This window comes from Barbus barbus (assembly GCF_936440315.1).
Source record: "Barbus barbus genome assembly, chromosome: 26".
Classification (NCBI taxonomy): domain Eukaryota; kingdom Metazoa; phylum Chordata; class Actinopteri; order Cypriniformes; family Cyprinidae; genus Barbus; species Barbus barbus.
This window is the reverse complement of record NC_136754.1, coordinates 27,091,800-27,117,026: the sequence shown is the minus strand read 5'-3', so window position 1 is coordinate 27,117,026 and position 25,227 is coordinate 27,091,800. Positions and strand designations below refer to the sequence as shown.

General features: G+C 36.2%; 7 protein-coding genes across 11 annotated transcripts in view; 5 read left to right on the top strand and 2 right to left on the bottom strand.

Moving 5' to 3' along the window:
• The window catches only part of LOC306846144 (tyrosine-protein kinase JAK1-like), an 830,156-nt gene that overhangs the window by 598,795 nt on the left and 206,134 nt on the right, over positions 1-25,227 (top strand). The window lies entirely within an intron of this gene.
• On the top strand, positions 133-1,943 carry LOC306846596 (acyl-CoA-binding domain-containing protein 5-B-like). The gene is made up of 5 exons (XM_079380064.1): positions 133-190; positions 464-543; positions 651-771; positions 868-940; positions 1,037-1,943. Exons 2-5 carry the CDS (start codon positions 471-473, stop codon positions 1,253-1,255), a joined length of 486 nt encoding a protein of 161 aa, XP_079236190.1. The 5' UTR covers positions 133-190; positions 464-470; the 3' UTR covers positions 1,256-1,943.
• LOC306846516 (acyl-CoA-binding domain-containing protein 5-B-like) lies at positions 1,346-3,423 on the top strand (the record flags this gene model as incomplete). The annotated part of the gene is made up of 4 exons (XM_079379949.1): positions 1,346-1,370; positions 1,457-1,591; positions 1,836-1,894; positions 2,978-3,423. 4 exons carry the CDS (start codon positions 1,346-1,348, stop codon positions 3,131-3,133), a joined length of 375 nt encoding a protein of 124 aa, XP_079236075.1. The 3' UTR covers positions 3,134-3,423.
• Positions 7,213-10,458, top strand: LOC306846685 (tRNA-splicing endonuclease subunit Sen15-like). 2 transcript variants are annotated; one of them, XM_079380232.1, is made up of 4 exons: positions 7,213-7,758; positions 7,839-7,920; positions 7,994-8,129; positions 9,013-10,458. In XM_079380232.1, the coding sequence occupies exons 1-4, from the start codon at positions 7,684-7,686 to the stop codon at positions 9,179-9,181; spliced, it is 462 nt and encodes a 153-aa protein (XP_079236358.1). In that variant the 5' UTR covers positions 7,213-7,683; the 3' UTR covers positions 9,182-10,458. The 2 variants fall into 2 exon arrangements, with proteins under 2 accessions (XP_079236358.1, XP_079236359.1); XM_079380233.1 differs by having other exon boundaries at positions 7,224-7,652; positions 9,013-10,190.
• Positions 10,186-17,553, bottom strand: LOC306846686 (uncharacterized protein C1orf21 homolog). 4 transcript variants are annotated; one of them, XM_079380235.1, is made up of 7 exons: positions 17,426-17,553; positions 16,080-16,220; positions 12,651-12,789; positions 12,089-12,174; positions 11,929-11,993; positions 11,781-11,841; positions 10,186-11,408 (listed from the first exon to the last, which is right to left on the bottom strand). In XM_079380235.1, the coding sequence occupies exons 3-7, from the start codon at positions 12,739-12,741 to the stop codon at positions 11,370-11,372; spliced, it is 342 nt and encodes a 113-aa protein (XP_079236361.1). In that variant the 5' UTR covers positions 12,742-12,789; positions 16,080-16,220; positions 17,426-17,553; the 3' UTR covers positions 10,186-11,369. The 4 variants fall into 4 exon arrangements, with proteins under 4 accessions (XP_079236361.1, XP_079236360.1, XP_079236363.1 ...); XM_079380234.1 differs by lacking the exon at positions 17,426-17,553 and having other exon boundaries at positions 12,651-13,082; positions 16,080-16,174; XM_079380237.1 differs by lacking the exons at positions 16,080-16,220; positions 17,426-17,553 and adding an exon at positions 12,895-13,082.
• Positions 17,116-22,297, top strand: sec22ba (SEC22 homolog B, vesicle trafficking protein a). Its single transcript, XM_079380230.1, has 5 exons — positions 17,116-17,341; positions 17,410-17,519; positions 20,353-20,513; positions 21,045-21,191; positions 21,286-22,297. Exons 1-5 carry the CDS (start codon positions 17,267-17,269, stop codon positions 21,438-21,440), a joined length of 648 nt encoding a protein of 215 aa, XP_079236356.1. The 5' UTR covers positions 17,116-17,266; the 3' UTR covers positions 21,441-22,297.
• Positions 21,692-25,037, bottom strand: imp3 (IMP U3 small nucleolar ribonucleoprotein 3). Its single transcript, XM_079380231.1, has 7 exons — positions 24,772-25,037; positions 24,396-24,503; positions 24,236-24,310; positions 24,035-24,114; positions 23,186-23,237; positions 22,975-23,047; positions 21,692-22,094 (listed from the first exon to the last, which is right to left on the bottom strand). Exons 1-7 carry the CDS (start codon positions 24,906-24,908, stop codon positions 22,068-22,070), a joined length of 552 nt encoding a protein of 183 aa, XP_079236357.1. The 5' UTR covers positions 24,909-25,037; the 3' UTR covers positions 21,692-22,067.

Here is a 25,227-nt window from a genome sequence, read left to right as displayed (position 1 = left end):
GTGAGAAAAACCTTTTAAATATCCTTTCGCAAGGCATTGTGGATCATGTAGGCTAAAGGCGCGCTACATTCCATTCATCACTATTGGGTCTGGCGTCATTGGAAACTACATCACCCGAACGGCATCTGCTTCAGTTAATACCTAGAAGGACGCACTGAACAGGTTTTTTCAGATGGACGGAACACAGGAGGTGAGTGCTAATATTTTATGTGATGTTTTGCTTTTTGTTGTTCAGTGTCCTAAATTTCGGGCATTTTTTAAAAAGAGTTTATACAGTAATTTCTTAGGATGGCGAAAGGTTAATTTTAAATTTTAATGGTTAATTAATTAACCTGATATTACTACTACATACTATTACTATACTACATATTACTATTACATTTAAATCATTACCTTATTAACGTGATATGCTTATTAGTCCACGTCTGTTGGTTAAATGTTTATTGCATTTTCTGTCAATCAGGACAGCAATGGAAGATCCCAAATCCATTCAGAGGAGGTTTGAAGCGGCTGTTAAAATGATCCAAAATTTACCTGAAGATGGTAATACCTTTTTTATTAAGTATTAAACATCAGTGTTGAACTACATGGCTTTTTTTTAAAATAAGAATAAAATCTAATTTTAATAATTCTTTCCTGATTTTACACAGGTTCCTATGACCTGTCGAATGATATGCTGGTTATATTCTACAGTTACTACAAACAAGCTACAGCAGGACCATGTAACACCCCTAAACCAAACTCTTGGGATCCTATTGGTAAAGCTAAATGGTAAATATCAATCACCAAAATATGAATTTTTATTTTATTTTTTTGTAGATGAATTTTAACTTAAATCAAACCCAGACACGTGTGTTTTCTTTACAGGGAGGCATGGAAAACCTTGGGAAATATGTCAAAGGACCAAGCCATGATGGAATATGTTCAGGAAATACAGCTGGTTGGTAGTTGTATAGATTGCAGAGATGAAGCTCTATCATACTGAGGTTTCACTAAAAAGAGTTTAAACCAGAAACAATCAAATGTTTTATCATAGATAATTGAAACCCTCCCGGTCACAGACAGGATGGCAGAATTAATGGACACTCTTGACCCATTTTATGAGATAGTGGTGGAAGATGATGATGATGATGAAGATGATGCAGTCAGTAAAGCAGCACCCCATCCACAGGTACTTTATTTAGAAGCATTTAAAGTACTTATCCATAAGATTTGTGCCTGTTTAATCAACATTTCATATTTTAATGAATTTTGAAACACTAATGCCGAAAAAACTGATGATGATGCTGGTGAGAAAGTTGAAGAGGGGGTAAGTGAAATTAATGGGGAAAATAAGGAAGATGACATGGAGATGGAGGAGAGGAGGAAAGGTACAGCAACAAACTCGTGTCTTTATTTTGTGAAATGATTCAAACCAATGTATTTGAGGACTTCTCAGCTCTTTTCTATTCTGCAGACTCAAGCACATTTGCAGCAGGGAGAGGATGTTTATCAGTCTTTGATGGAAGTGAGGAGAACAGCATGTCCTCGTCAACCGATGATGCTCATAGTTCTCTGAACACAGAGGAGGAAGAGGAGGAATTGGCTCATGGTAGAGTTTCTGGTCTTTAGTTCCATTTCTAGGCCCAAGGTATATACGGTTTATCCCAGCTAGCAGTTGTGTTGGAGAATACAAAACTTGGGGGACAAGTTTTTTTTTTGCACTCTGATTAAAAAAGATTTAGCAGTCATTTAGTGAAACTACATTAGTATATAAAGCAAACAGCGTGTCTGTTATAATCTGTGTGTTTGAAAAATATGATTTGATGACATCATTCTCACCAAATATCACACAGATGACTCAGACGATGAGATGTTCAGTGACTCAATGGAAAATCCAGCAACACAAGAGAAGGTAAAGTCTCCAGCGATGATTTCAATTCTTTCACAGGCTCAAGAAGCTTAAAAATAAAGAAAAGAAAAAATACATTTTGCATAATTAAAATAAAACCTATTGTAGAATGATCACAATTCTCTGTAATATAGAAATGTTATTGTGATTTAAATAAAAAATATTGTATTGCAGTAATTTTATGACTCTTTTTTAATTAATTTTATTTTTTGAAAGAAGTTTCTTTTGCTCACCAAGGCTGCATTTATTTGATACAAAAATACAGTAAAACAGTAATATTCTAAAATATTATTACAATTTAAAATAACTATTTTCATTTTAATATATTTTAAAATGTAATCATGCTAATATGCTGATTTATTTTATTATTATCAACAGTTGTGGATACTGTGATACTTTTTTATATAAATAGAATTTATTTAAATTGATTTAAAATAATAATCTTTTGTAAGAATATAAAAATCTTTTGTATATAAATATAATGCAAAAAAAAAAAATTAATATTTGGAACTACGCAAAGAACTCAAAAAAAGAAAAAAAGGTCCTAAAAATATTCAGAATTGTCCTAAGATTTTTGTCTTAAATAGGATTACCTTTTCTTTTAATTTTGAGGTTCATTGTGACCTGGACATGTGTGAGATTTGTGAAATTCACTCTATAGTATAATGCTATTTGAGTTCTGTCAATGTTCTTATTAATAAGCTGATTAACTTATTAAACACTTTCATATTGACCTTAGTATTGAAGTCTTCAAACTCAGACAAACCACAATCATTAATGTGATTTATGATCTGGGTTGAGTCCATAGAATCCATCATGTTATGAGGTCACTGCGATGCATCATACATCACCAGAGATTTGAAAGTGTTAAGTGATTCTTGGCAAAAAAACAAAGTATGACTCGAAATGCTTGGCAAAAACATGAATTAAGTGACATCAACTGCAGTCCATCAATAGAGAGTTAGGATAGGCTCGTGACATTTTTGGAGAGAAAAAGTGAGCGAGGGAGAACTAAAGGAAGAAATTTATTTGTTTGTCATGCCATGTCAGAGCGATATAAATGGGAGCATGTGATGCTTTCCCTAGGGTTCGGGAGTTCCCAGGGTCCATTTGGCAGATGTGAGCATGGCTGGGGCCCACATGCAACAAGGGGGAAACAGAGAGCCTCAGTGTGGGAGTCAGGATGGAAAGAGCTACACCCCCCGTCCCCCACCCACCGACACTTGGACCGGTCCGAACTGACAGAGCCTCAGCAAGCAGTGGAAGAGGTTGGGCTCGAGTCAGTGTTTGAATAAGTCTTGAGCACCGTGACATCAACAAGCAATAATGTGATCAACAAGCCAATTTTCCACCAGCATTTGTATAAACGTACAATGCGAGGGAACACTATTATACTTCTGCTAGGAATCATTTCCTAATAAGGCAAGACTCTATTGCTATTGCATTGTGGCATTTATTGTTGTCTATATTGGTATTTATTTCCTTTCATCACTATGAGCTTGTAAGGCCAATGAACTAATAGTCAGATTGTTTTTTTGTTTGTTTATTGAAACTTTAATCATAATCTAAAAATGTTTGATATATTGATACATAAATATTAATACAATTCAGATATATCAAATATGATATGTGACCCTGGACCACAAAACCAGTCTTAAGTCGCTGGGGTATATTTGTAGCAATAGCATAATACATAATACAAAATACATTGCATGGGTCAAAATTACCGATTTTTCTTTTATGCCAAACATCATTATATTAGGATATTAAGTAAAGATCATGTTCCATGAAGATATTTAGTAAATTTCTTACCGTAAATATATCAAAACTTAATTTTTGATTAGTAATATGCATTGCTAAGAACTTCATTTGGACAACTTTAAAGGCAATTTCCTCAATATTTAGATTTTTTTGCACCCTCCAGATTTTCAAATAGTTGTATCTCAGCCAAATATTCTCCTATCCTAACAAAGCTTATTTATTCAGCTTATTTCAGATGATGTAGAAATCTCAATTTTGAAAAATTGACACTTAAGACTGGTTTTGTGGTCCAGGGTCACATATATCAAATATATCATATTTAATACCTCCGGATTTTATGGCTCATATAGTGAGAATATGGAGCTCATACTTGAGGAGGGAAAAACACCTTAATTTTATTCAGAGAGTGCAAAAATATTAGTTTTGGTGCAGTTGGTGGTAATTATATGGTCAAAATGTAAGATGTAATTCTGACAGCTTTTGATGTAAATCAGTGAGATAGCAGAATACATATAAAAATCAGTTCTCAATAACAAATAATGAAATGTAGTACAAATAACTTTTCCTCAAAAGCTTGATGGATCATATTTGATACTAACATTTTAATAGATTTGTTTCTAAATAATGGTGAATGGATAATCAAGTAAACCTAAGTTGCTTTCATCTACTAAATGTTCATCTTAAAATATTAATAACAATATTTTTTTGAGCATGTTGATAAATTAGAGGCCAAATGAATTTGTGTATCAAATATGATAAAGTAGGCTTTATAGGGTTAAAGTATTTAAAATGTTGTTTCATTACAATTTTATTATACAGGTACATCTCCAAAAATTAGAATATCGTGAAAAGGTCAATCTTTTTTGTCACTCATTTCAGAAAGTGAAACCCATATATTATATAGATATATTACACATAGAGTGAAATATTTCAAGCCTTTATTTCTTGAAATTTTGATGATTATGGCTTACAGATAATGAAAACTCAAAATTCAGTGTCTCAGAAAATGAGAATATTACATAAGATCATTAAAAAAAGGATATTTTAAACAGAAATGTCAGGCTTCTGAAAAGCACTCAATACTTGGTTGGGCCTCCTTTTGCATGAATTACTGCATCAATGCGGCGAAGCTTGGAGGCAATCAGCCTGTGGCAGTGCTGAGGTGGTATGGAAGCCTAGGTTGCTTTGATAGTGGCCTTCAGGTCATCTGCATTGTTGGGTCTGGTGTTCTCATAGATTCTCTATGGGGTTCAGGTCAGGCGAGTTTGCTGGCCAATCAAGCACAGTAACACCATGGTCATTGAACCAGCTTTTGGTACCTTTGGCAGTGTGGGCAGGTGCCAAGTCCTGCTGGAAAATTAAATCTGCATCTCCATAAAGCTTGTCAGCAGAAGGAAGCATGAAGTGCTCTAAAATCTCCTGGTAGATGGCTGCATTGACTGTGGACTTCAGAAAACACAGTGGACCAACACCAGCAGATGACATGGCAGCCCAAATCATCACTGACTGTAGAAACTTCACACTGGACTTCAAGCAACATGGATTCTGTGCCTCTCCACTCTTCCTCCAGACTCTGGGACCTTGATTTCCAAATGAAACGCAAAATTTACTTTCATCTGAAAAGAGGACTTTGGACCACTGAGCAACAGTCCAGTTCTTTTTCTCCACAGCCCAGGTAAGACGCTTCTGACGTTGTCTCTGGTTCAGAAGTGGCTTGGTAGCCCTTTTCCTGAAGACGTCTGAGCGTGGAGACTCTTGATGCACTGACTCCAGCTTCAGTCCACTCCTTGTGAAGCTCTCCCAAGTGTTTGAATCAGCTTTGCTTGACAGTATTCTCAAGCTTCTTTATTTTCAACTTTGCATTTAATATGCTTTGATACAGCACTCTGTAAACAGCCACACTGTTTGTGGAGGGCGTCAATGTTCGTCTTCTGGATCATTGCCAAGTCAGCAGTCTTCTCTTGTAAGCTTGTGTTCAATTATGTAACAATGTCATCAGCAGAGATGCTCTACTGGAGATACACTCTTGTAACTCCATGTTAAATTTTGATCTGAAAACCATTTGAAGCATATATGGATGATTTATATTTCATATATTCTCAGGCTGTCAGTTAACAGGAACTAACCTACCAGATGAACATGATAACTTATCAGAGCGCAGTTACCAAGGAAACGGTCAGTGCTGGGAGACAGAAGAGAGATCGGACAAGCAGGCGTTTAACCCACAGATCGCTGTGATATTGTCACAGTTACAGGACAATATGCAGGATGTGCTGCACAGACTGACCACACTGGAGCTTCTCACAGCATCACAAGTAAGACCAGCACCAAAATATGGCTCAATACATGTAAACCACAAGCCTAGATGGCTCACCAAAGCTGCATTTACTTGATCAAAATACAGTAAAAGCAATATTGCAATACATTGTAAAATGTAATTTATTCATGTGATGCAAAGCTGAATTTTCAGCATCATTACTCCAGTCTTCAGTGTCACATGATCCTTCAGAAATCATTCTAATATGCTGATTTACTGCTCAAGAAGCATTTCTCATTATTACACTATATCAACGTTACAAACAGTTGTGCTGCTTAGTCATATACATTTTTCAGGATTCTTTGATAAATAGAAAGTTCAAAATAACAAAATAAAACCTGACCCCAAACGTTTGAATAGCAGTGTATATTCTGAAATCAGAGCTAAGCTTTTTACAGCAAATACCACAAAACCTTAAATAGCTATTAATAATACTAAGTACTAATAAGGACACACACTACAGTTCAGAAGTTTCAGTAAGATGGAATTAACACATTATTCAAAAGGCATTTATAATGTTACAAAAGATTTCCATTTCAAATAAATGCTGTTCTTTTGAACTTTCTATTCATCAAATAATTCTGAAAGAAATGTATCACGGTTTCCACAAAAATATTAAGCAACTGTTTTCACCATCAATCATAATGAGAAATGCTTCTCGAGCAGTAAATCAGTATATTAGAATGACTTCTGGAGGATCATGTGACACTGAAGACTGGAGTAATGATGCATCACAGGAATAAATTACATTTTGCAGTATATTAAAATAGAAAATAGTTTTAAATTGCAATAATATTTTACAATATTACTGTTTTTTTTCTTTACTGTATTTTGGATAGGCTTTTGAACGATAGTCTTCAACATATTCACTCTGTTTCTATTGTGTATTGATGGTTGAGTGCAGGTAGTTTACATATCAGCTTTTAAAGATCCTTTTCTGTTATGGCTTTTGTGGACAAACTCACTGTATAAAGGAGAATAGCTCAGACTGTCTTTCTGATATGAATGTTTTCAGAGTATATGTGGACCATTAAAAGGATGTAAGAAGTCTATTTTTTTAAGCTGCAGAACTAAGTTATGTTATTGTTATTGCAATGCAGGTAATTCTTTTGTAAGATGAATAAAGTGTTTGAATGGTTAATTGTGTTTTTGACTGTTGTGTTATGTGTGTTAGATGTGTCCTAGAATCAAAGAGACTCGATTTCGGCCCATTGAGATACTGTAGTGTTTTCCACACGGACTCTAATAAAGGGAGGACAATAACATGCTTGTGTCCAAAAACTTATCAGCATGTTCCCGGGGTAGAGAAGCATTAAACCGCTTTAGAAGGTGGTCTGAAAGCAGCTACATCCATACCAAAACTATCAATTCATTATCTAACTACAGAGCTACCTTTATACGGACATAAACACTACTTAGGACGGATAGTTTGTGCAGTCAAGAACACTACTATGGCGAAGGTTTATGAATATTAATTACTTTATATGACGTTCGCCCAGTAAACGTCGCTGATTTGCTGGTAGACGCTACGCTCTAGTAAACTGGCGAATCAACGTCTCGGATATTGCTTTATGAATATTAACCTCCTCGTGATTGGACGCCCACGCAACCTGTTTAATATTCATGAGACGTGCCTTTGCAGTAGTAGGAGTGCAGATGGATATATGTGCACGTGGTGAATCTGTAAGCAATGTTTTGATTAAATTTGCGATTTATGAATAATAAAAAGGTGTTGAATTGTATGATGGACAAAGCAGATCCTCCGAACTGGATCCAGCAGCACGCCGTCGTAAGAGCGAGTCACTTTCCTGTTAAAGTGATACACTGTATTTCTAAAACAAGTGTAATTTAATGAATTCTTCTCTTTAGTATCAAGACCTGATGCATTTAGATGTCGGTGACAGTGCTCAAGTATATGCTGCCTTCCTGGTGTACATGGATCTGACGGAAGGTGAGGAAATGAAGTGGCACATCACATGATTTATAAAGAGATTGATAACCCTTTTGTGTTTTTTCTTGTGAAGTGCGTAAATGGAAAGAGGTGGCTGGAGTTTCCTGTGCAGAGTTACAGGCGGTTCTGCTGGAGGGTCGAGAGAAGGAAGGAGAAACCGTCCAGATGATCTACCCTCTGCCTTCACACAGATCCATCAAACACAGAGAGTAGGACACAGTCAGCTTTTACTAGAGCTTTTACTCTCATTACTAAGCAGCTTTTGGGCCTGTGGATGTGTTAAAGCTTCTATGACAGATTAAAGCGGCACCAAACGGAACTAAAAGAACTGTTTCCAAACAGGTTTCCCAATGGGCCGTTCACACAGAATGCGTTTTCCATTACATTGCGCTACTATTTGCATTGTTTTTCTGTGTGAACACGCACTAGACGGATGTACTGCAGTGTTTCACAGCTGATGGGGTGCTCTTATGCTTCATGGGCTGTAGTTTTTATCTTCTCTCAATTAAGTACACAGTCTTGCACTTTATCTCATTTTCAAATACTTTTTTTTTCAGCTCATTTGTAATGTTGTGATTTGCTTTGCAGCTTTTTGGTTTGGTTAATGGCTTCTAAAGACCCCCCTGAATACTTCCAATGCTGTTGAAAAAGTGGGTGGGCTCTAATGCACTCGGGTGACCCCACCTCTAGCTTCACGCTATTGGCTAAGAGCTACATCTATGTTCTGATTGGCTAAAGCACTCTTTGTGTGTTTAATAAACACACTTTTTGTGTGTTTAATAAAGGGCGATTTTTCAGGAAGTATATTTCTGTGGTACTTGTTGGGTTTTCAAAAAAAAAAAAAAAAAAGCTTGCAGCTGCTTTCACATATTTGCCTCAAAATCTGTGACATTCATAACTACACTATTTTAAAAAGAACATATGGTAGTGCTTTACAATAACCCAGTAACCCATCTCATATCGCTAACAAATATTATATGAAGTGTTATCAAACATAAGGTGTATTTAAGACGGTTTATTTTAGACAAATGACTGATAAGCCTTAATGTGATTTAACACATATGATCATGTGACTTCCTCTGTCTCTCACAGGTTGCGGTGTATATTGGACAGAAGTGCCCCGATGCTCTTGTGTGCGGTGGCTTCGGACTCCACTCTGGTGTATCAGAGACTGTGTGATGGCTTTCTGACCCCTGACCCTCCAGTGGACATTCAAGACCAAGGCCGCCGACAACATCGCAAAAGGAGGTTACAGACATGAGAGAAACACCCAGATGATACAGACAGACTGGGATTCCTAGCTCTCCAGATGTGACTGATGTAGGCCAGTTTGAATGCATTTATGAACTAATTATCTTTGAAGATGAGAGAGAGACTGCATTTATAAGATCAGCTTAGACATGGACTGTATTTGTCTGTATGAGTGGATCCATGCTGCTTCTGTCTGTTATACAGAGTATTACACAAACACAACACCACTGAGAATGTGTCATTCTGAGAAAAAACAAGCAGAGAAAGCTGAAAAATACATGGGTATCGGAATCCTGTATAAAATCCATCTTAAAGGGATAGTTCACCCAGAATTAAAATTCTCATTATTTGCTTACCGTCATGTTCCAAACCCATTAAATCTCCATTCATCTTTGAAACACAAAAGATGTTTTGAGATTTCTGTCCTCCATTGAAAGTCCATGCAACCAAAACTTTGATGCTTCTAAAAGTACATAACGACATTGGAAGAAAGTAATCCATATGAATTGAGTGGTTTAATCCAACCAAGTCTTCTGAAGAGCCACTCAAGTGCTTGCATGACTAGCAGAAACAAATTTAATTGGCTCTCATGCATAAAGCAAGTTCAGTTGAGCTTTCATTGACCATTTTTGGTGCGCTCAATGTGTTGATCAATGTTTATGTGTGAATAAAACCATACATGTTTCTTCAGAAAACGTGGATTAATCATGTGGATTATCTTTACAATGTTTTTTGAAGCCTAAAGGGTTTGGGACAAAAATCTCCCAGACAGGTTCATTAAAATTCTTCATTTGCATTTCAAAGATGAAAGGTTTTGAAAGACATGAGGTTGAGTAAATAATGAGAGCATCTTCATTTTTAGGTGAACCAAGGAATAGTTCTCCCAAAACTTGTCATTTATTCAACCCTTGTTCCAAACCTTAATGACTTGAATTTTTCTGTAAAAAATACAAAACATTGGACCCCATTGACTTCATTATATGAAAAAGAAACATCAATAAACCAGATGCTTTTCCCTGGTTAGTTGGTCATTGTGTATTTATTTATTCTTTCACTCAGCATCACACTGGCATTTTTGGCAATTGTGTTTGGCCCAACTGTGTACATAGAGAACTTAAGCATACATGTGGGATACTGTTCACTTTAGTGTGAAAATACAGAAACTAATAGCTTCTGTATCTCATTTCAGAAAAGAAAACACTGTATGCTTAAGGCTATGGCAAATTACTGTCATACTGTAAAAGGAAGAAGCACTTCCTGGTAATAAAAACGTATTTATGTAAAACTTTCTGAAGGCTGGTTTTGAAACTTGTACTGGTTTTCAACTCAAGAATAGTGACTATAAATGTCAAGCAAACGTATGATATCCACCTGTTATATAGAGTAAAATGAGTAAAACTACATGACCTTAAGATGCTGTAACTGGTGTCTCTAAACACGGCTAGATGCTGTGATCTATCTCCAGCGCTCAACACGTCCTCAAGACCGGCCCTGAAGGAACTGCACTGCCCTCATCTAACAAAACAAATCTAGTGATGATACATACAGCACTGCTGTCCTGAGCGTTGTAACATAACTCAAAGAAAAAGGTCAAAAATACATATACATAATACACTGTGGGTGAAAAATACTTTGTTAAAAAAACAATTGGAATGCTAGAAATGGCCTTGTGTTTCTGTCCATACACTTTCACCTACTGTGTCTCAACAGCATGAGCTGGACAGAATCACGCAAGTCTCTCGGTAGGTATGTCCTCTTTAGGAGATATCATCTCCACTGTAGTCCAGCGTGTGTAGTTCATGTCAAAAGGAGGGCGAAATCCAGGATTCTCAGCATGGCTCTCTCCACTGTATGTAGTCTATGAGTAGGAGAAGGCTTATGGGTAGTGTAAGGCAAGGGATTGAGGAACAGTCTGAAAATGGCTTTCCCATTCAAATCTTGGGCCAAATCCCAGTCTCCTTAACTATGGCCTTTCCATGCCCCCATACCGTTTAAATACTACTCCTCAAGAGTCTCAAATAGTGACCTGTAAGACATTTGGGAGAGTTGTAAACGGAGTGGATAACTGGGTTGAATGTCACTTGAACCCACACTCTTGAAGATTAATACTTGTTGGGTAAGGAGGCATGGCAAGCAAGTGTAAAGAACTTTGGGACAGGATTGACTCGATGTTGGCACGAGTCAAACGTCTCAGCATGCTATGTCATATCCTCGTCCTCCGAGCAGTAGTCCCGTCCCTGTAAATGTAAGAGTCATATTAAAGGAAGGTACCTCGGAAAAAAAAAAAACAGCAATTAAAATAGACTAGATTTTTACATTTTCTGAAGTAAATTACTCATGGATAAGCTGAAGTGTACTTTTATTTTTATGCAAACGCTTAAATCCAAAGTATACTTTGGTTTTTACACACATACTTAAACCTATACTATACTTTAAGCTTAAGCATTTATAAGTATACTTCAGTTTTGGTGCAAACGTACAGCGGACCACACAGCCTTTCAATGTATACTCCATTTAGTGTGCATAGGACAAACAACATGTAAAGTGCGAATAAACTTTAGGGGCTTGAGAAAGCCTCTCAATAGTAACAGTGATGCTACTTCAATCACCTTTTCAATCTTCTCATCCAGCATCCTGAAGAACTCCTGCTGGCTCTCTGAAGAGTGGATACTGAGGAACAATGAAGGCTTGGTGAACATCTCATTGGTCATCATTTCTCTATTACTGAATACTAGAGCAGAAACCAAACACACTCACCTTATCTTATTACTATTCCCGGTGGCATCTTTGTGCCTGCCCTTGTGCAAAAATGTGCTCTTTTCCTGAAAGACATAAAGAGGAAAATGTATTGTTCTACAGGATAGTATGATTATCTGAGACTACTTGATTATTTGGAGATATATGTATCAATCTTTACCAAGTTCTCTTGGTTTCGAGTGTTCGTGCACTCCTCTTCTCCATGCATGTACTTCACCTTCTCAACTCCTTTCAGTCTGTACTCATCTAAACAGAAAGAGTACACTTAAAATCACTTGGACACAGGATTCTTAATCAGAGTTCAACAACATATTTAACAAAATAACCCCGAAACACCACCAATACTCACCAAGACATTTATTTTAAATAACTTGCATTTATGGATCATGTACAGTAACACCAGTAACATATTAAGAAAGTAAACATTGTACATTGACTTTAAGGTTGCTTATTCAATCCCAGAAGAACAAGGCATGACCTTTCATCGCTGTTTTAAGGGCAGTTAAATCCAGGTCACTGCTGTCGTTAATAACTGAACTGTAATTCACTTTGGATAAAAGCACCTGTTAAATCACCACTCATACTAATAGGACTGTAAAAGCTGATTTGATATAAACTGTATTCCCACTGCGGGACCAAGAAGAGCTTCACAATTAGACCACTTCTCAAGTTCCTTTTTTTGGACGAGTGAATATCTGTGGACACACAGCTGGGACACTGACCGGAGAAGGCATCTCCATTGCTGTAGGCCTTACCCCGGCCCTCTTCATCACTGGGTACAGATGACAACTGCTTGGCTGAGGTGCAGCCCATCGCCTCACTTCCTCTCCTCTCCTTCCTGCATGGCACTCTCTACTGCACCTGACCCAACAAACACAGACGTGAGTTCTGCAGCAAAAACACAAGCATTCAGTACTCAAAGCAATCTACATAAACATACAATAACACAGTAGCATGTAGTCTAACATGGAGCTTAGTGTATCTGTACTGATAAACGCTGGACTTCAGTTTCATATCTGGGTGTGTCACATGTATTTCCTGCTTGTGGTGAGCAGCTGATATGAATTTGGGTTAATGGGACACTGGCCTGAGCAGCGGATGCTGGTGCGTTTGGACATCAGTCAATAGAAACGGACTAGAAATGGTGGGATGAACTGATAAGAAAAAAAACAGGTTTGTGAAGATTAAACATATTAAACGTATAACACAGGGCCATATGAGTCATTCATGAAAATGACTTGGAACAAAATATATTTGGGAACAAAACCCAATTCCTATAGATGTTTTGGACACTAAACCATTAATAATGTCATTGCATGTAACTGCAGGTACAGTTTGGCCATATTATGGACATCTGCCAACCAGAAGTGGCCTACATTGTGCAGCTTGTTGTCCAGTCAGTCAATGACTAAACATTGCTTCTGTGTATCAAAGTTCCTCTTAAGAACACTGGTTTCAGGCAGGCTTCCAAGGCACTGTGATGTCATGTCTAATAGTCTAAAACAAATTTAAATGAGCTTAACCAGAGACTGTGTGTAGCTGAGATGGACCACTGCTAATGAATGGGAGAAATGGGAACAGCCAACAGAGTGATGCAGGAACGAATCCTAAAACCTGGAAACAAGTTAGCATTTTTGAAGTCAATGGGTTTTCAATAAGTTTTGGTCAAATGCATTAGAACAAACTCCACTTTATATTGACATAAAATACATTAGTAATGTTTGTAATCTTTTGATTTTCCCACAGGTGTTTGGAAAAAGTTTTTTTTAAACCATTATATGCCATAAACCAAGCCAGCCAGCTACGAGGAGCTGCAATGATTAACAGGTCTCTAAGGTTTATCATTTATTGTTAAAAATGTATGTTTTAGTAACTTCTGAAACCCAACTGTTGCACTCTGTTACACTGAATGGAAGAAATGGAAATGCCCAATATGGCAGCTCTAGTAAAGTCCTGTGTTCCAAATGACCAAAACACTGCCTGGTCTTTCTGGTAAAATCCGCCTTTGCTCTACGCCGCACAGGCTGGGCCAACTTGAAATATGTTTTTTTTAAGCATTTTTTGAGTAAGAAACAATGTTCATATGATACCATTTATGCCAGATTTTATAACTGATTTGAAAAATGTCTTTGAAATGGAAGTTAGCAGGTAGTTTTTGAGATTTTGGCATTTCGCAAAATCTCAAAATAGAAATTTTTGACTCTCATTCTCAAGTCATTCCAAACCTGTATAACTTTCTTTTGTCTTTGAGAGAAAAAAAAGTCAATATTTTTACTGCGATGCATCGATTTTGTTTTTGAAATCTTGAAATGAAAGTTGAAAACTGAAACCGAAAACAAAGTTTCAATAAATAAACTACATTTGGGTACTAAGTAAAGTTGTTTGGCAATGAGATATATACAAATTTGACTTGTTTCTACTCTAGCATCATTTTATGTTATGGTTACCTTATGGTTTATTACTGCTACTAATATACCTGATTAGATTATTCACAGTCAAAACGCTTCAAACATCACCATTTCGGGCAATAATGTCGGCCCTCCAAAACTGCTTTGGCCGAAACAGATGTTTTTTCCCCTGCTTTAGCTGAATATGTTCAGTTGTAGCTCTACATTTTTACATTGGACACCACCACTGACTTGAATGTTAATGGACAGTATATTGGATGCGGGCAGCTCTTAAAGTGACAGCAGTCATTCATGTTAATCAAACAACAAAAGAGAGAAAATCTCTCACTGCTCTTGACTAAATCACATTTGTAATTTTAATAAGAAGAAATATATATTTAGTTTGCATAGTGAAGAATATGCAGTGTTTTATACATTTGATTACTTTATACAATGCATGTAGAATTTCTTATTTATAGTTTTTTTGTGTCTTATGGCTTAGTTTCTTATTCTTATTTAATCACTGACTGCTTGTCTTCAGTGAGCTTGAGTGCTTTTTTATTTTGATATCATAAAGTCCTTATTTAAAGCAAAAATTACTATATCATGATATATACTGTTACACTGAAATAAAATTACTCTTTAAAAGTAAAAAAAAAAAAACTAATAAAATTACAGAATTATTATTTTTGGGAGAACTATCCCTTTAAATTGGTAAATACTACCATAATATTCCATCATAACCTTTATACAAAAATTGGCAAATGTATTTGTGACCCTGGACCAAAAAAACAGTTTTAAGTCACTGGGGGATATTTGTAGCAATAGCCAACAATACACTGTACGGGTCAAAATTATCCATTTTTCTTTTAAGCCAAAAATCATTAGGATATTAAGTAAAGACCATGTTCTATGAAGATAGTTTGTAAACTTCCTACTGTAAATATATCAAAACTTGATTTTTGATTAGTAATATGCATTGCTAAGAACTTCATCTGGACTGGATTTTCAAATAGTTGTCCTGGCCTAACAAACCATACATCAATGAAAACTTATTTATTCAGCTTTCAGATGCAGTATAAATCTAAATTTGAAGAAAATGCCACTTATGACTGGTTTTGTGGTCCAAGCCAAGGTCACACAATATATATATAAAGGTATATATTTTTAACTTGGTCATCAGTTTTAAACCAATTTGTCAGACTTTTATAACTGCAGGAAGACGTCATTTCTCGTGCATGAGAATCATCCAATCAGAGCAGAGCTGTCCAGCTGGAGCCTCGCATAAAGGGCCCTTGTGTGGCATCAATAGAGCCAATCCAGTGAAGCTGAACTAATCGCTCTCGGAACCGTTGCTCACATACAAAACAACTGACAACTGTTCCCATCACATAAAGATGCGCAGTTTACTGGGAGACACGAACTCACAAAAATGACCTGAAAGCAAAAAACATCAATAACAGTCTATGCACCCACGACAGCTTTTCTCTTTAACTAACATTGCATCTTGTAGCAAGCGAGCATTGTGGCCTAGTAGTGACCGAGCATAATAATAAACACTTCATAGCAAACACACACCTAGCTGCAGATCATCGCGGCCTCGAACTGTTATTGATGCGCATTCAATCAAAGCGGATGTGATTTATTAGTAATGTTCACCAGAACACGACAACAACAACAATGGTCGCAACACAAAGACACGCTTCACTCGAATTAATGAAATAATGAACACAGAATGAGGTAAAGGCATAAGAAACCACTTACCTTCAGTGCAGATGCAGAGTTTAATCGTGCTGTTTGTGATCAGGAAAAGCGTTCAAGCGGGTTCAGCCCACAGACCTGAATAATCGATGCGCTGCAGATCAGCGCACACAGACACAAGCAGTCGAGCGCAGAGAAGTTCAACTGATGACAGAATTACAGATTGCAAAAACATCATTAAAAAGGGGTTTTTATCAGAAAATATATCAGCGTGACGCATCTTGTGGGACTGTCCTTTTATAAAATAGCTGTGACAGAAATTTGTAAATGTATTATTGGACATTTGCTTGTGAATTCTTTCATTACTTTTAGTTTTTTTTTATATTAACCAAAGTTAATATATTTGTTGTCTGGGAAATTAAAAGTTTTCACAGTATTATTTTTGTAATGCATGCATGAATACATAATATATCATGAATCATGCGTGTTTTTAGTTTGTTATACTGTACATTATATTACTGTATCTAATGACTGATATTGTTTGTCAAAAATAGTCAGGAATATATATATATTAGTGCTGCCAAGTGATTAATTGCATCCAAAATAAAAGTTTTTGTTTACATAATATATATCTGTGTGTTCTGTGTATATTTATTATGTATATAAATACACACACATACAGTATATATTTCAGAAAAATATGTTATGTTTATATATGAAATATATTTATTTATAATATAAATATAGGCATGTAAATATTTTCAAAATATATACTGTATGTGTGTGTATTTATATACATAATAAATATACACAGAACACACAGATATATATTATGTAAACAAAAACTTTTATTTTGTAAATAGAAATATAATTTTTTTTTTTACCATTTCTAATTGTTTATTTTTTTTCTTGTCTGTTGTCTTTTTTCTATCTTTATAGTGTTGTTGAATAAATAAATAATGTAAATAAATGTAAATACTTACATTTCACTGCTGGTTATACTCTGTATACTTGTGTATGTGACGAATAAAAATCTTGAATTAATTAAATCAATCAATCAGTGAGTAACCGGAACCTTTGGAAAGCGACCGCCGCCGGAAGGGATTTGAGGTAACACACCCTCTTCCGGCCAACTCATCTGAACTCTGCTGTCAGTTCAAATGTGTCACTTTCTGCCATTCAGACAAACAATCAATCGATCGCTTCGCTATAAAACAGACGCAAGTTAAAGAGTAAAGACAGCAGGCGGAATGGTGCTGCTGACGATGATTGTTCGTGTCGCCGACAGTCTGCCGCTCGCTGCATCGATGCAAGAGGACGAGCAGGTGTAACTCTACCGTTATTTACAGAGTCTTTGTTACTGCTCGAGTTCCTAACGTGAATCTGTTTCCAGTCAGGGCGAGACTTACAGAAGTACCAGAGTCAAGCCAAGCAGCTCTGTAGGAAACTCGGCGCTCAGAGTCCCGCGCGCTGCACCCTGGAGGCAGGAGCCATGGCCTTTCAGTGAGTCCCGACACCGACAGCGTTCCTCTCGTGTGGTGTTACTGTTACTCAGCCAGTGCTCGTGGGTCTGCTGGACCCGGCTCACACAGACCCGAACACCATACGAGGCTTAAATTGAGCTTACAGACAGGATGTGAAAATGTAATTCTAAATGATGGAAATAGAATGAATTTGAACCCTTCAGAGCCTGACGTATGAAAAAATAGCAATAGCCAAAAATACATTGTATGCGTCAAAATTATCCATTTTTTTTAATGACAAAAATCATTAGGATATTAAGTAAAGATTATGTATATAACTTCCTACTGTAAATATATTAACTTAATTTTTGATTAGTAATATGTATTGCTAAGAACTTCATTTAAAGGCGATTTTCTCAGTATTTGGATTTATTGCACCCTGATTCCAGATTTTCAAATAGCTGCATCAAACCATACATCAATGGAAAGCTATTTATTGAGTTCAAGTGATGTATAGATCTCAATTTAAAAAAATTGATATTTACGACTGGTTTTGTGGTCCAGGGTCACATTTATGTGGCAAAAAGTTAAATAATTACTAATAGCTTCTACTAATCAGTGAGATGCAGTAGGATAAATAACACATCTGGTTTTCAAGTAAAATATTTATTTACCGATAAATAAGTGTTTTTTCCTGACTATTTCCAAAAATGATATTACTATTTAATTAACTTATGCATTTGATTTTATTTCACTTTTAACCTAATATTTTAAAAACCACGGTGGAAGTAGGGGTGTGCTCAAAATATCGATTCTTAGATACATACCGATATAATAAAAAAAGATACAGTATCGATATTCTAGCCCTTAGTATCGATACTCCGCCCAGCCATTAGGGGGCGCAGCGGCGCCCGCGAGTTTCAAAAAAACTCATGGAAAATGTTAAAGCAAGATGTAGCATTTAAAGGTGCCATAGAATGAAAAACTACTTTACCCGGTCTTTACCCTGGCATATTTAAATAATAACAGTTCTGTACATGGAAATGACATACAGTGAGCCTCAAACACCATAGTTTCCTCCTTCATATGTAAATCTCGTGATTAAAAAAGACCACTGAAAAACAGGCGAATCAGAACATAACACCGAACCATCAGAAGCTCTGCAGGTATTGTAAATAAACAAGCGCGGACAACAGCGAAAATAACACAATAAATGTTATGTTCCAGGCCGTGCAGGGGGTGTGAAGTGCAGGGATGGGTTGGTGTCTGTATTCAGAAAGGCACAGAAAGCAAATAACGCGAGCCACTAAAGGGACATGGTTAGCTCCTTGCTAGCGGTAGCCTGTTACAGTACATAAGATTTCACTCTCAGTAAGGAGAGATGAGGATGATGGCGAATGACTTACAGATCCTGAGCACCACTGACAAGCATCTGATCTTGTGAAATGTGTGGTAAGTACTGTTGCTCCATAATGTAAACATAGCTTGTGTGATCGCGTCTCTTGAAAGTGAACTATAACGCGATCGATGGATCGTTCAAAAGCAGTTTCAATGCCTCGCATATTAATAACGGCTCCCTGATGCCCGCGTTTTATATACAGTATAATTACCCGACGATATAACTGCGAGAGAAAGTATTTAAATATATATTTTCCTCCCTGTGCGTCCTTCTTGCTGATGAGCCGTACTGTGAAACAGCCAATCAGAGCAGAGCTCATTATTATTCATGACCCTGCCAAATAAGCCAATAACAGACCGTTTCATTCTGGGGAGAAATCCTAGGGTTGTAAATGGACATGTAAAATCGTTTCTGGAGATTTTTTGCCCTTACTTAAGCCACATACCTTCTGTGTAGATATCAGAGAACAATTTAAAATACTGTATCAATGCATTCTATGGCACCTTTAAGTGATTTCATAGTGAAATATGTTATGGCAGTACATGGTGTCACAAAAAAGAATTATAAGAAGATTTAATAAGAAGTTAAGAATAATAATAAGAAGATTTTGTGCTTGTGTGAGCTCAGACTGTACCCTTGGAAAGTTAAATGTTGACTTGTGGTAATTTCCAGATTAATACAATTTGTGTACAATTAATCAGAGCACTTAAAGTTGCAAATATTTAAGCAAAATGCACTTTTGTTATAATGCACTTTTGTCTTCATTAAATTGAAGAAAAATGCAGAGTTCTGTTTGTTGAGTAAATGTGTTCAGCATTAAATAATTGGCTCTGGCCCATGTATTTTTATTGAATCGTATCGAATCGTGTCACATTGTATCAAATCGTATCGAGACAGCTCTGTATCGAGGTACGTATCGAATCGTGACCTGTGTATCGAGGTATGTATCATATCGCCAGGTTCTCCAAGGTATACAGCCCTAGGTGGAAGAGTTCATAATTTTAAAATACTTTCTCTTATTCACCCTAAACTAATTATTGAAACATCGATATATAATAATTGGATTCAAGTTGTTAATATTAATTTCTATGAATGCTGTGGAAATTGTGTATGAAAAAAAAAAAAGTCAGTTTTGTGAAACATCAGACATTAAAAAAAGCATATTTATTTGACATTAATGATGGGTTTTTTTTGGTGCAAAATCTGAGTGGGACTAATAAAATTAGTATGTTATGTGATTAATTATTTTTTTTAAAATTGCAATTGAGTAAATTCTTCTTCCTGTCAATTCAACTAAAATTCCATTTCAACATCCTGTAGGAAGTGTGGCCAGTTCAATTCTAATTCACTCATGAACATGAAAAGGAGACAATTAAAAAAAAATCTGAACTTTGCCCAACCCTGACAGAGACATATAGAGTTTGTGTTTGATTCTGGATGTCGTCGTACTTCATAAACTCGTCTTGTTTTCCAGCTACGTCATTGAGAAAGGAGTGTGTTACCTGGCCTTATGTGAAGCAGTATTCCCCAAGAAACTGGCGTTTGCCTATCTGGAGGATCTGGAGGGAGAATTCAGTGAGCAGTACGGGACGAAAGTCCCTTCAGTGTCACGGCCGTACTCTTTTATCGAATTTGGTAAGAAACATCTTATACGTATCAATGCAGTTGGAAAGCTCAAATTTAATATACACTACCATTCAAAAGTATAGCTCTTTTGAATAAATTAATACTTTTATTCAGCAAGGATGCATTAAATTGATCAGAAGTGACAGTAAAGGCTTGTATAATGCTAAAAAATATTTATACTTAAAATGAACTTCCTGTTCATCAAAAATATGAAGCAGCACAACCGTTTTCAATGTTGATAATATTAAGAAATGTTTCTCGAGCAGCAAATCAGCCGATATTAGAATGATAGGATCATGTGACCCCGAAGACTGGAGTAATGATGCTGAAAATTCAGCAATAAATTACATTTATTCAAACCGAAAACAGCTGTTTTAAATTGTATTGATATTTCACAGTATGTAATTTAGGTGAGCATAATAGACTTGTTTCAAAAATGTACTGACCACAAACCTTTAAGCAGTAGCATGTAAACAACTAATTAAAAGGATCAGCAGTTGGTTGACAACGTAGATCAAATGATTTCCTATTTGTCTCCAGACACGTATATTCAGAAAACCAAAAAGTCTTACATCGACAGCAGAGCACGAAGAAACCTGGGCAACATCAATTCAGAGTTACACGATGTGCAAAGGATCATGGTTGCTAATATAGAGGAAGTGCTCCAGCGTGGAGAAGCGTTATCTGGTGAGTGAACACTTATTGCAGCCGGTTTCAGTATTTTAAGCTCATTTGAGTAAGAAAAACGTATTCTATAGTGTTCTGTCTGTTCTTTCTGCAGCTTTGGATTATAAAGCTAGTAATCTGTCCAGCCTGTCTAAGAAGTACCGCAGCGATGCCAAGTACCTCAACACTCGCTCCACCTATGCTAAAGTGGCGGCCGGCGCTGTGATTTTCATCACACTCATTGTTTATGTGCGCTTCTGGTGGCTGTGAATGTATGGGACACATTCAAGCAGAAACTCTAAGGGCCTCGCTCACAAAAACAGTTCAGACACCAGAGAGTCTGTTCTGGCCTTAAGATCCTGTCTGTTTGAGACACTGAATGTAGCCGTCCGTGAAGTTTTGTCGAGTTCATGATGCTGTTGTCTTTTTACAGTTGTACCCTGCTTTATAACATATATCTGTGGTAGGTGTTAATGTACTCATTGCCTTGTCTGTGTTCAGGATGTTGATAACAGAGCTATGCAAAGTATATGTGGAGTTTATATGAAATCACATCTGTAGCTGGTGGTGGAACAGTGATGCATCTTTGTTGGGACAGATTTTAGGTGCCCACTGTGTCAAATATAATTTGTATTTGTGACATGAATGCAAAATGTAAAGGTGCTTTTGTAGGAACAAAGTAAATTCAGACATTAATTGTTTACAATTATTAATGGCAAATACACAAGTCACACTCTATGCATTCACTTAAAGTGGTTCAATATGATAATTGGTCACTTTATGTCAGACAAGGTATAAATACATGCATTGTTCTTTGATGAATCACAAATGAACAGCTGCTCTTGATGCATTGACCATTTCTGGTCGAAATCCAAATTTCCTGTTGTATTTGGAGATTTAGACAACGAGGTCAAAGTCATCTCGCTGAAAGAACAAAAACAAAATTGTAATGTTTAATAGCCTAACTTCTTAATAGCATAACATCTGACTCTCTTGGTGCTTTAGTGCCTTAAAAAAAAAAAAAAAACCTGTCTGATGTGAGGCTATTTGTCTGTACAGGGAGGGTTGTATGAATATAATATGCAAAATTATTTGATTAATAAAAGGGTTGTGTACCCGACTGTTTGAAACGAAGTCGTCAGTATTTTTTATATTTTAAAGAAATTAGTTTTTATTCAGCAAGGACACATTAAAATTGATCAGTAAAGTGACAGTAAAAACACTTATAACCAGTGTTCGGGAAAGTTACTTTTGAATACTAAATCAGTTTTTTTGCAAGTGAGATGACATAATGCACTTTCACATTTAGTCTATAACTACAGTAACATGTTCACACAGCGCACACAACGCCTCTGTACTTCTGATTTCTCCCAATATGGGAACAGCAGATGTCAGTCAATAAATGGGAAAACAAAGTTACTGGCGTTACTTTTTTGAAAAAGTAACTCAGATATTTTCTTGTAAATTCAAAAGTAATGCGTTACTTTACTAGTTACTTGAAAAAAGTAATTGATTACATAACTTGCGTTATTAATGCTTTTAATGTTACAAAAGACTTTAGAATTTTCTAGTCACCAAAGAATCCTAAAAAAAAATGGTTTCAACTGGTTTTCAAGGATCACGTGACACTGAAGTCTGGAGTAATGATGCTGAAAATTCAGCTTTGATCACGGGAATAAATTAAATTTGAAAATATATTCAAATAAAAACCACTTAATTTTAAACTTAACAAATTTCTTTCAAAAGCATTATAATCTTATGCATTTACTCTGCAGGATGATGTTCAGAATATGCTTTGACATACCTCCTCATTGTAGTTCATGACATGTAGTTTGATCTTGGATGAATCCACCCATGTGACAAAGTCTTCCATACTCCTGTAAGAGTATTGTACACTAACTTTACATTTCAGTTGCCCCAGATTCATATAAAAGTTCATTATATAAAAATTAACATTGTGCTTTTTTCTTCAGCAGGCATCAGAAAAAAAGGTACTGAGGGTTTTCATAACTAACCTTGTTACGAGAAAAGCAGGATCAGTGACAATCTCAGGCCCAACACGAATATCTGTTGCTCAGTCAAGAAACAAACATTCATGCAAATTTAAATTATTCATGCAAAACTAAAATTTGCCAAAAAAGAAGGGAATTTTTTTTTAAATGCACTCACCCTGTTCATTCAAGATGTAGATGAGTTTCAGAACATCGTAACAGATTTGGAGAAATGTAGCATTACATGACTTGCTCAGCAGTGGATGCTCTGCAGTGAATGGGTGCCGTCAGAATGAGAGTCCAAACAGCTGATAAAAACATCACAATAATCCACACCACTCCAGTCCATCAAGTAACATCTTGTGAAGCCAAAAGCTGCATGCTTATAACAAATCATTAAGACATTATTAACTGTTGCACCCAGCTAATATATGTCCATAACCCATTATAGTCCAGGATACATAATAATGCATCATTTTAAGGCATTAATTGATGGACTGGAGTGGTGTGGATTATTGTGATGTTTTTATCAGCTGTTTGGACTCTCATTCTGACGGCACCCATTGGTGATATAATGCTAAATTTCTCCAAATCTGTACAGATGAAGAAACAAACTCATCTACATCTCGGATGGCTTGAGGAGTAAATGTTATGACAAATTTTCACTTTCACTATTCCTTTAAAATTGAATGAACTTCCAGTATATTCGAAGATTAAGAATCTAATTATACAAATTACAGCAAGCCATTAATTTATCAATTAAAAGTTGAAGCAGATAATATATACATATTATACAGCATAATATATATATAATATACACAGCAGAAAACATAAGTGTGTGTGGAGTTCAGAGTGATTTCTGATGAAGGATACGGCCTTGCTCGATGAAGGTTATGGCAGTCTTCAGGTTCTGAGCCATACGCAGTTTCAGCATGATTGTGGGAAGTCGTCTCCTGCAGAAAATAACAGGCAACAGAAACAAATGATAAAACTTGACCTGTTCGGCACATAGTGTTGTTTTTCTATTTCCAGCTTATTACAGTGGTCCCTGATCAAATGTCCAGCTCATCTTACCTGCAGAATGCAGAAGCACAGACTTCATTCGCAAGAGAGAGGTTCTGTTTGGTGGGGATCAAACCGACACTGTAACTGCAAAAACACAGAAACACACTCGATCTTTACACCTGACTGCAGCTCAAGGGCCCACAAATCATCCAGAGGCTCCCAAACTTACATTTTCTCCAAGAAAAGGGCTGTGCTTTGAGCTCTGAAACCATCCTTTTCGTCCAAGTCCCGTATTTTCTGTGCCAATTCTCTGATATTTCGACTAAGTTTGTTGTATCTACAGAGAGATCATAAAAGTATTAGATTCATAGGTCATGTTTTGGCTGAAGACAGACACTATCATTCACTTCATGTGCGCATGTAAGAAAGATATATTTTCTTAAAACAAAGGTAGCACTGTGCGTACTTTCCTGGTACACACAAGCTAAATATCTTGTACCTACAGGCAAATGAGTGGTAACACAAGGTACTTACCTGAGGTGTATTTAGCATGTATGTACCAGGGAAGGACGCTGTAAAATCAAGTACTATTAACAGTTACTCACTTGGTGTAATCTTCTCTCTTCTCAATATGATATTTTCTCAACACTTTAACCTCGTGTAAATTGTTGTCAACCTCCCAATTAATAAAATCAACTTTCTTCAAGAGTTTCTGCTCGTGAAATTTCAATTTACGAACCATTTTGCGAATTAAACCGATTATATTGATCACAACACGAGTTGTTATTTTCTAGTTCTCATGCTACCATTAGCTTCACACGTGTTTTCTGTGAGGACCGCGAGGTTGTTTTGCGCGACACTGCCCCTCAGCGGTCAGGAGGAGAAACACAACATTTATATATTGATATATTATCACTATAATAAAATGAAAGCGTAGCCTAATGCATATTTTTATTATTGTTTTATATGTTAGTATATTTTTCTGTTTTGCTTAATATTTTATCTTAATTATTGTTCAACATTAAATAATTTAAATAAATCAGCCGAACACAGTCGCATCA

Excerpts from the sequence above, each read along its gene's own strand:
- LOC306846596 (XM_079380064.1), top strand. The coding sequence starts at position 471 with ATGGAAGATCCCAAATCCATTCAGAGGAGGTTTGAAGCGGCTGTTAAA. Across the intron at positions 772-867 it reads CCTATTGGTAAAGCTAAATG|GGAGGCATGGAAAACCTTGG; the intron begins GTAAATATCAAT and ends TTTTCTTTACAG. Across the intron at positions 941-1,036 it reads ATGTTCAGGAAATACAGCTG|ATAATTGAAACCCTCCCGGT; the intron begins GTTGGTAGTTGT and ends GTTTTATCATAG.
- LOC306846685 (XM_079380232.1), top strand. The coding sequence starts at position 7,684 with ATGAATAATAAAAAGGTGTTGAATTGTATGATGGACAAAGCAGATCCT. Across the intron at positions 7,759-7,838 it reads GGATCCAGCAGCACGCCGTC|TATCAAGACCTGATGCATTT; the intron begins GTAAGAGCGAGT and ends TCTTCTCTTTAG. Across the intron at positions 7,921-7,993 it reads GTACATGGATCTGACGGAAG|TGCGTAAATGGAAAGAGGTG; the intron begins GTGAGGAAATGA and ends TTTCTTGTGAAG.
- LOC306846686 (XM_079380235.1), bottom strand. The coding sequence starts at position 12,741 with ATGGGCTGCACCTCAGCCAAGCAGTTGTCATCTGTACCCAGTGATGAA. Across the intron at positions 12,175-12,650 it reads CAATGGAGATGCCTTCTCCG|ATGAGTACAGACTGAAAGGA; the intron begins GTCAGTGTCCCA and ends CTTTCTGTTTAG. Across the intron at positions 11,409-11,780 it reads TGGATGAGAAGATTGAAAAG|GGACGGGACTACTGCTCGGA; the intron begins GTGATTGAAGTA and ends TTACATTTACAG.
- sec22ba (XM_079380230.1), top strand. The coding sequence starts at position 17,267 with ATGGTGCTGCTGACGATGATTGTTCGTGTCGCCGACAGTCTGCCGCTC. Across the intron at positions 17,342-17,409 it reads CGATGCAAGAGGACGAGCAG|TCAGGGCGAGACTTACAGAA; the intron begins GTGTAACTCTAC and ends ATCTGTTTCCAG. Across the intron at positions 17,520-20,352 it reads GCAGGAGCCATGGCCTTTCA|CTACGTCATTGAGAAAGGAG; the intron begins GTGAGTCCCGAC and ends CTTGTTTTCCAG.
- imp3 (XM_079380231.1), bottom strand. The coding sequence starts at position 24,908 with ATGGTTCGTAAATTGAAATTTCACGAGCAGAAACTCTTGAAGAAAGTT. Across the intron at positions 24,504-24,771 it reads AAGAGAGAAGATTACACCAA|ATACAACAAACTTAGTCGAA; the intron begins GTGAGTAACTGT and ends ATCTCTCTGTAG. Across the intron at positions 24,311-24,395 it reads GCCCTTTTCTTGGAGAAAAT|TTACAGTGTCGGTTTGATCC; the intron begins GTAAGTTTGGGA and ends GTGTTTTTGCAG.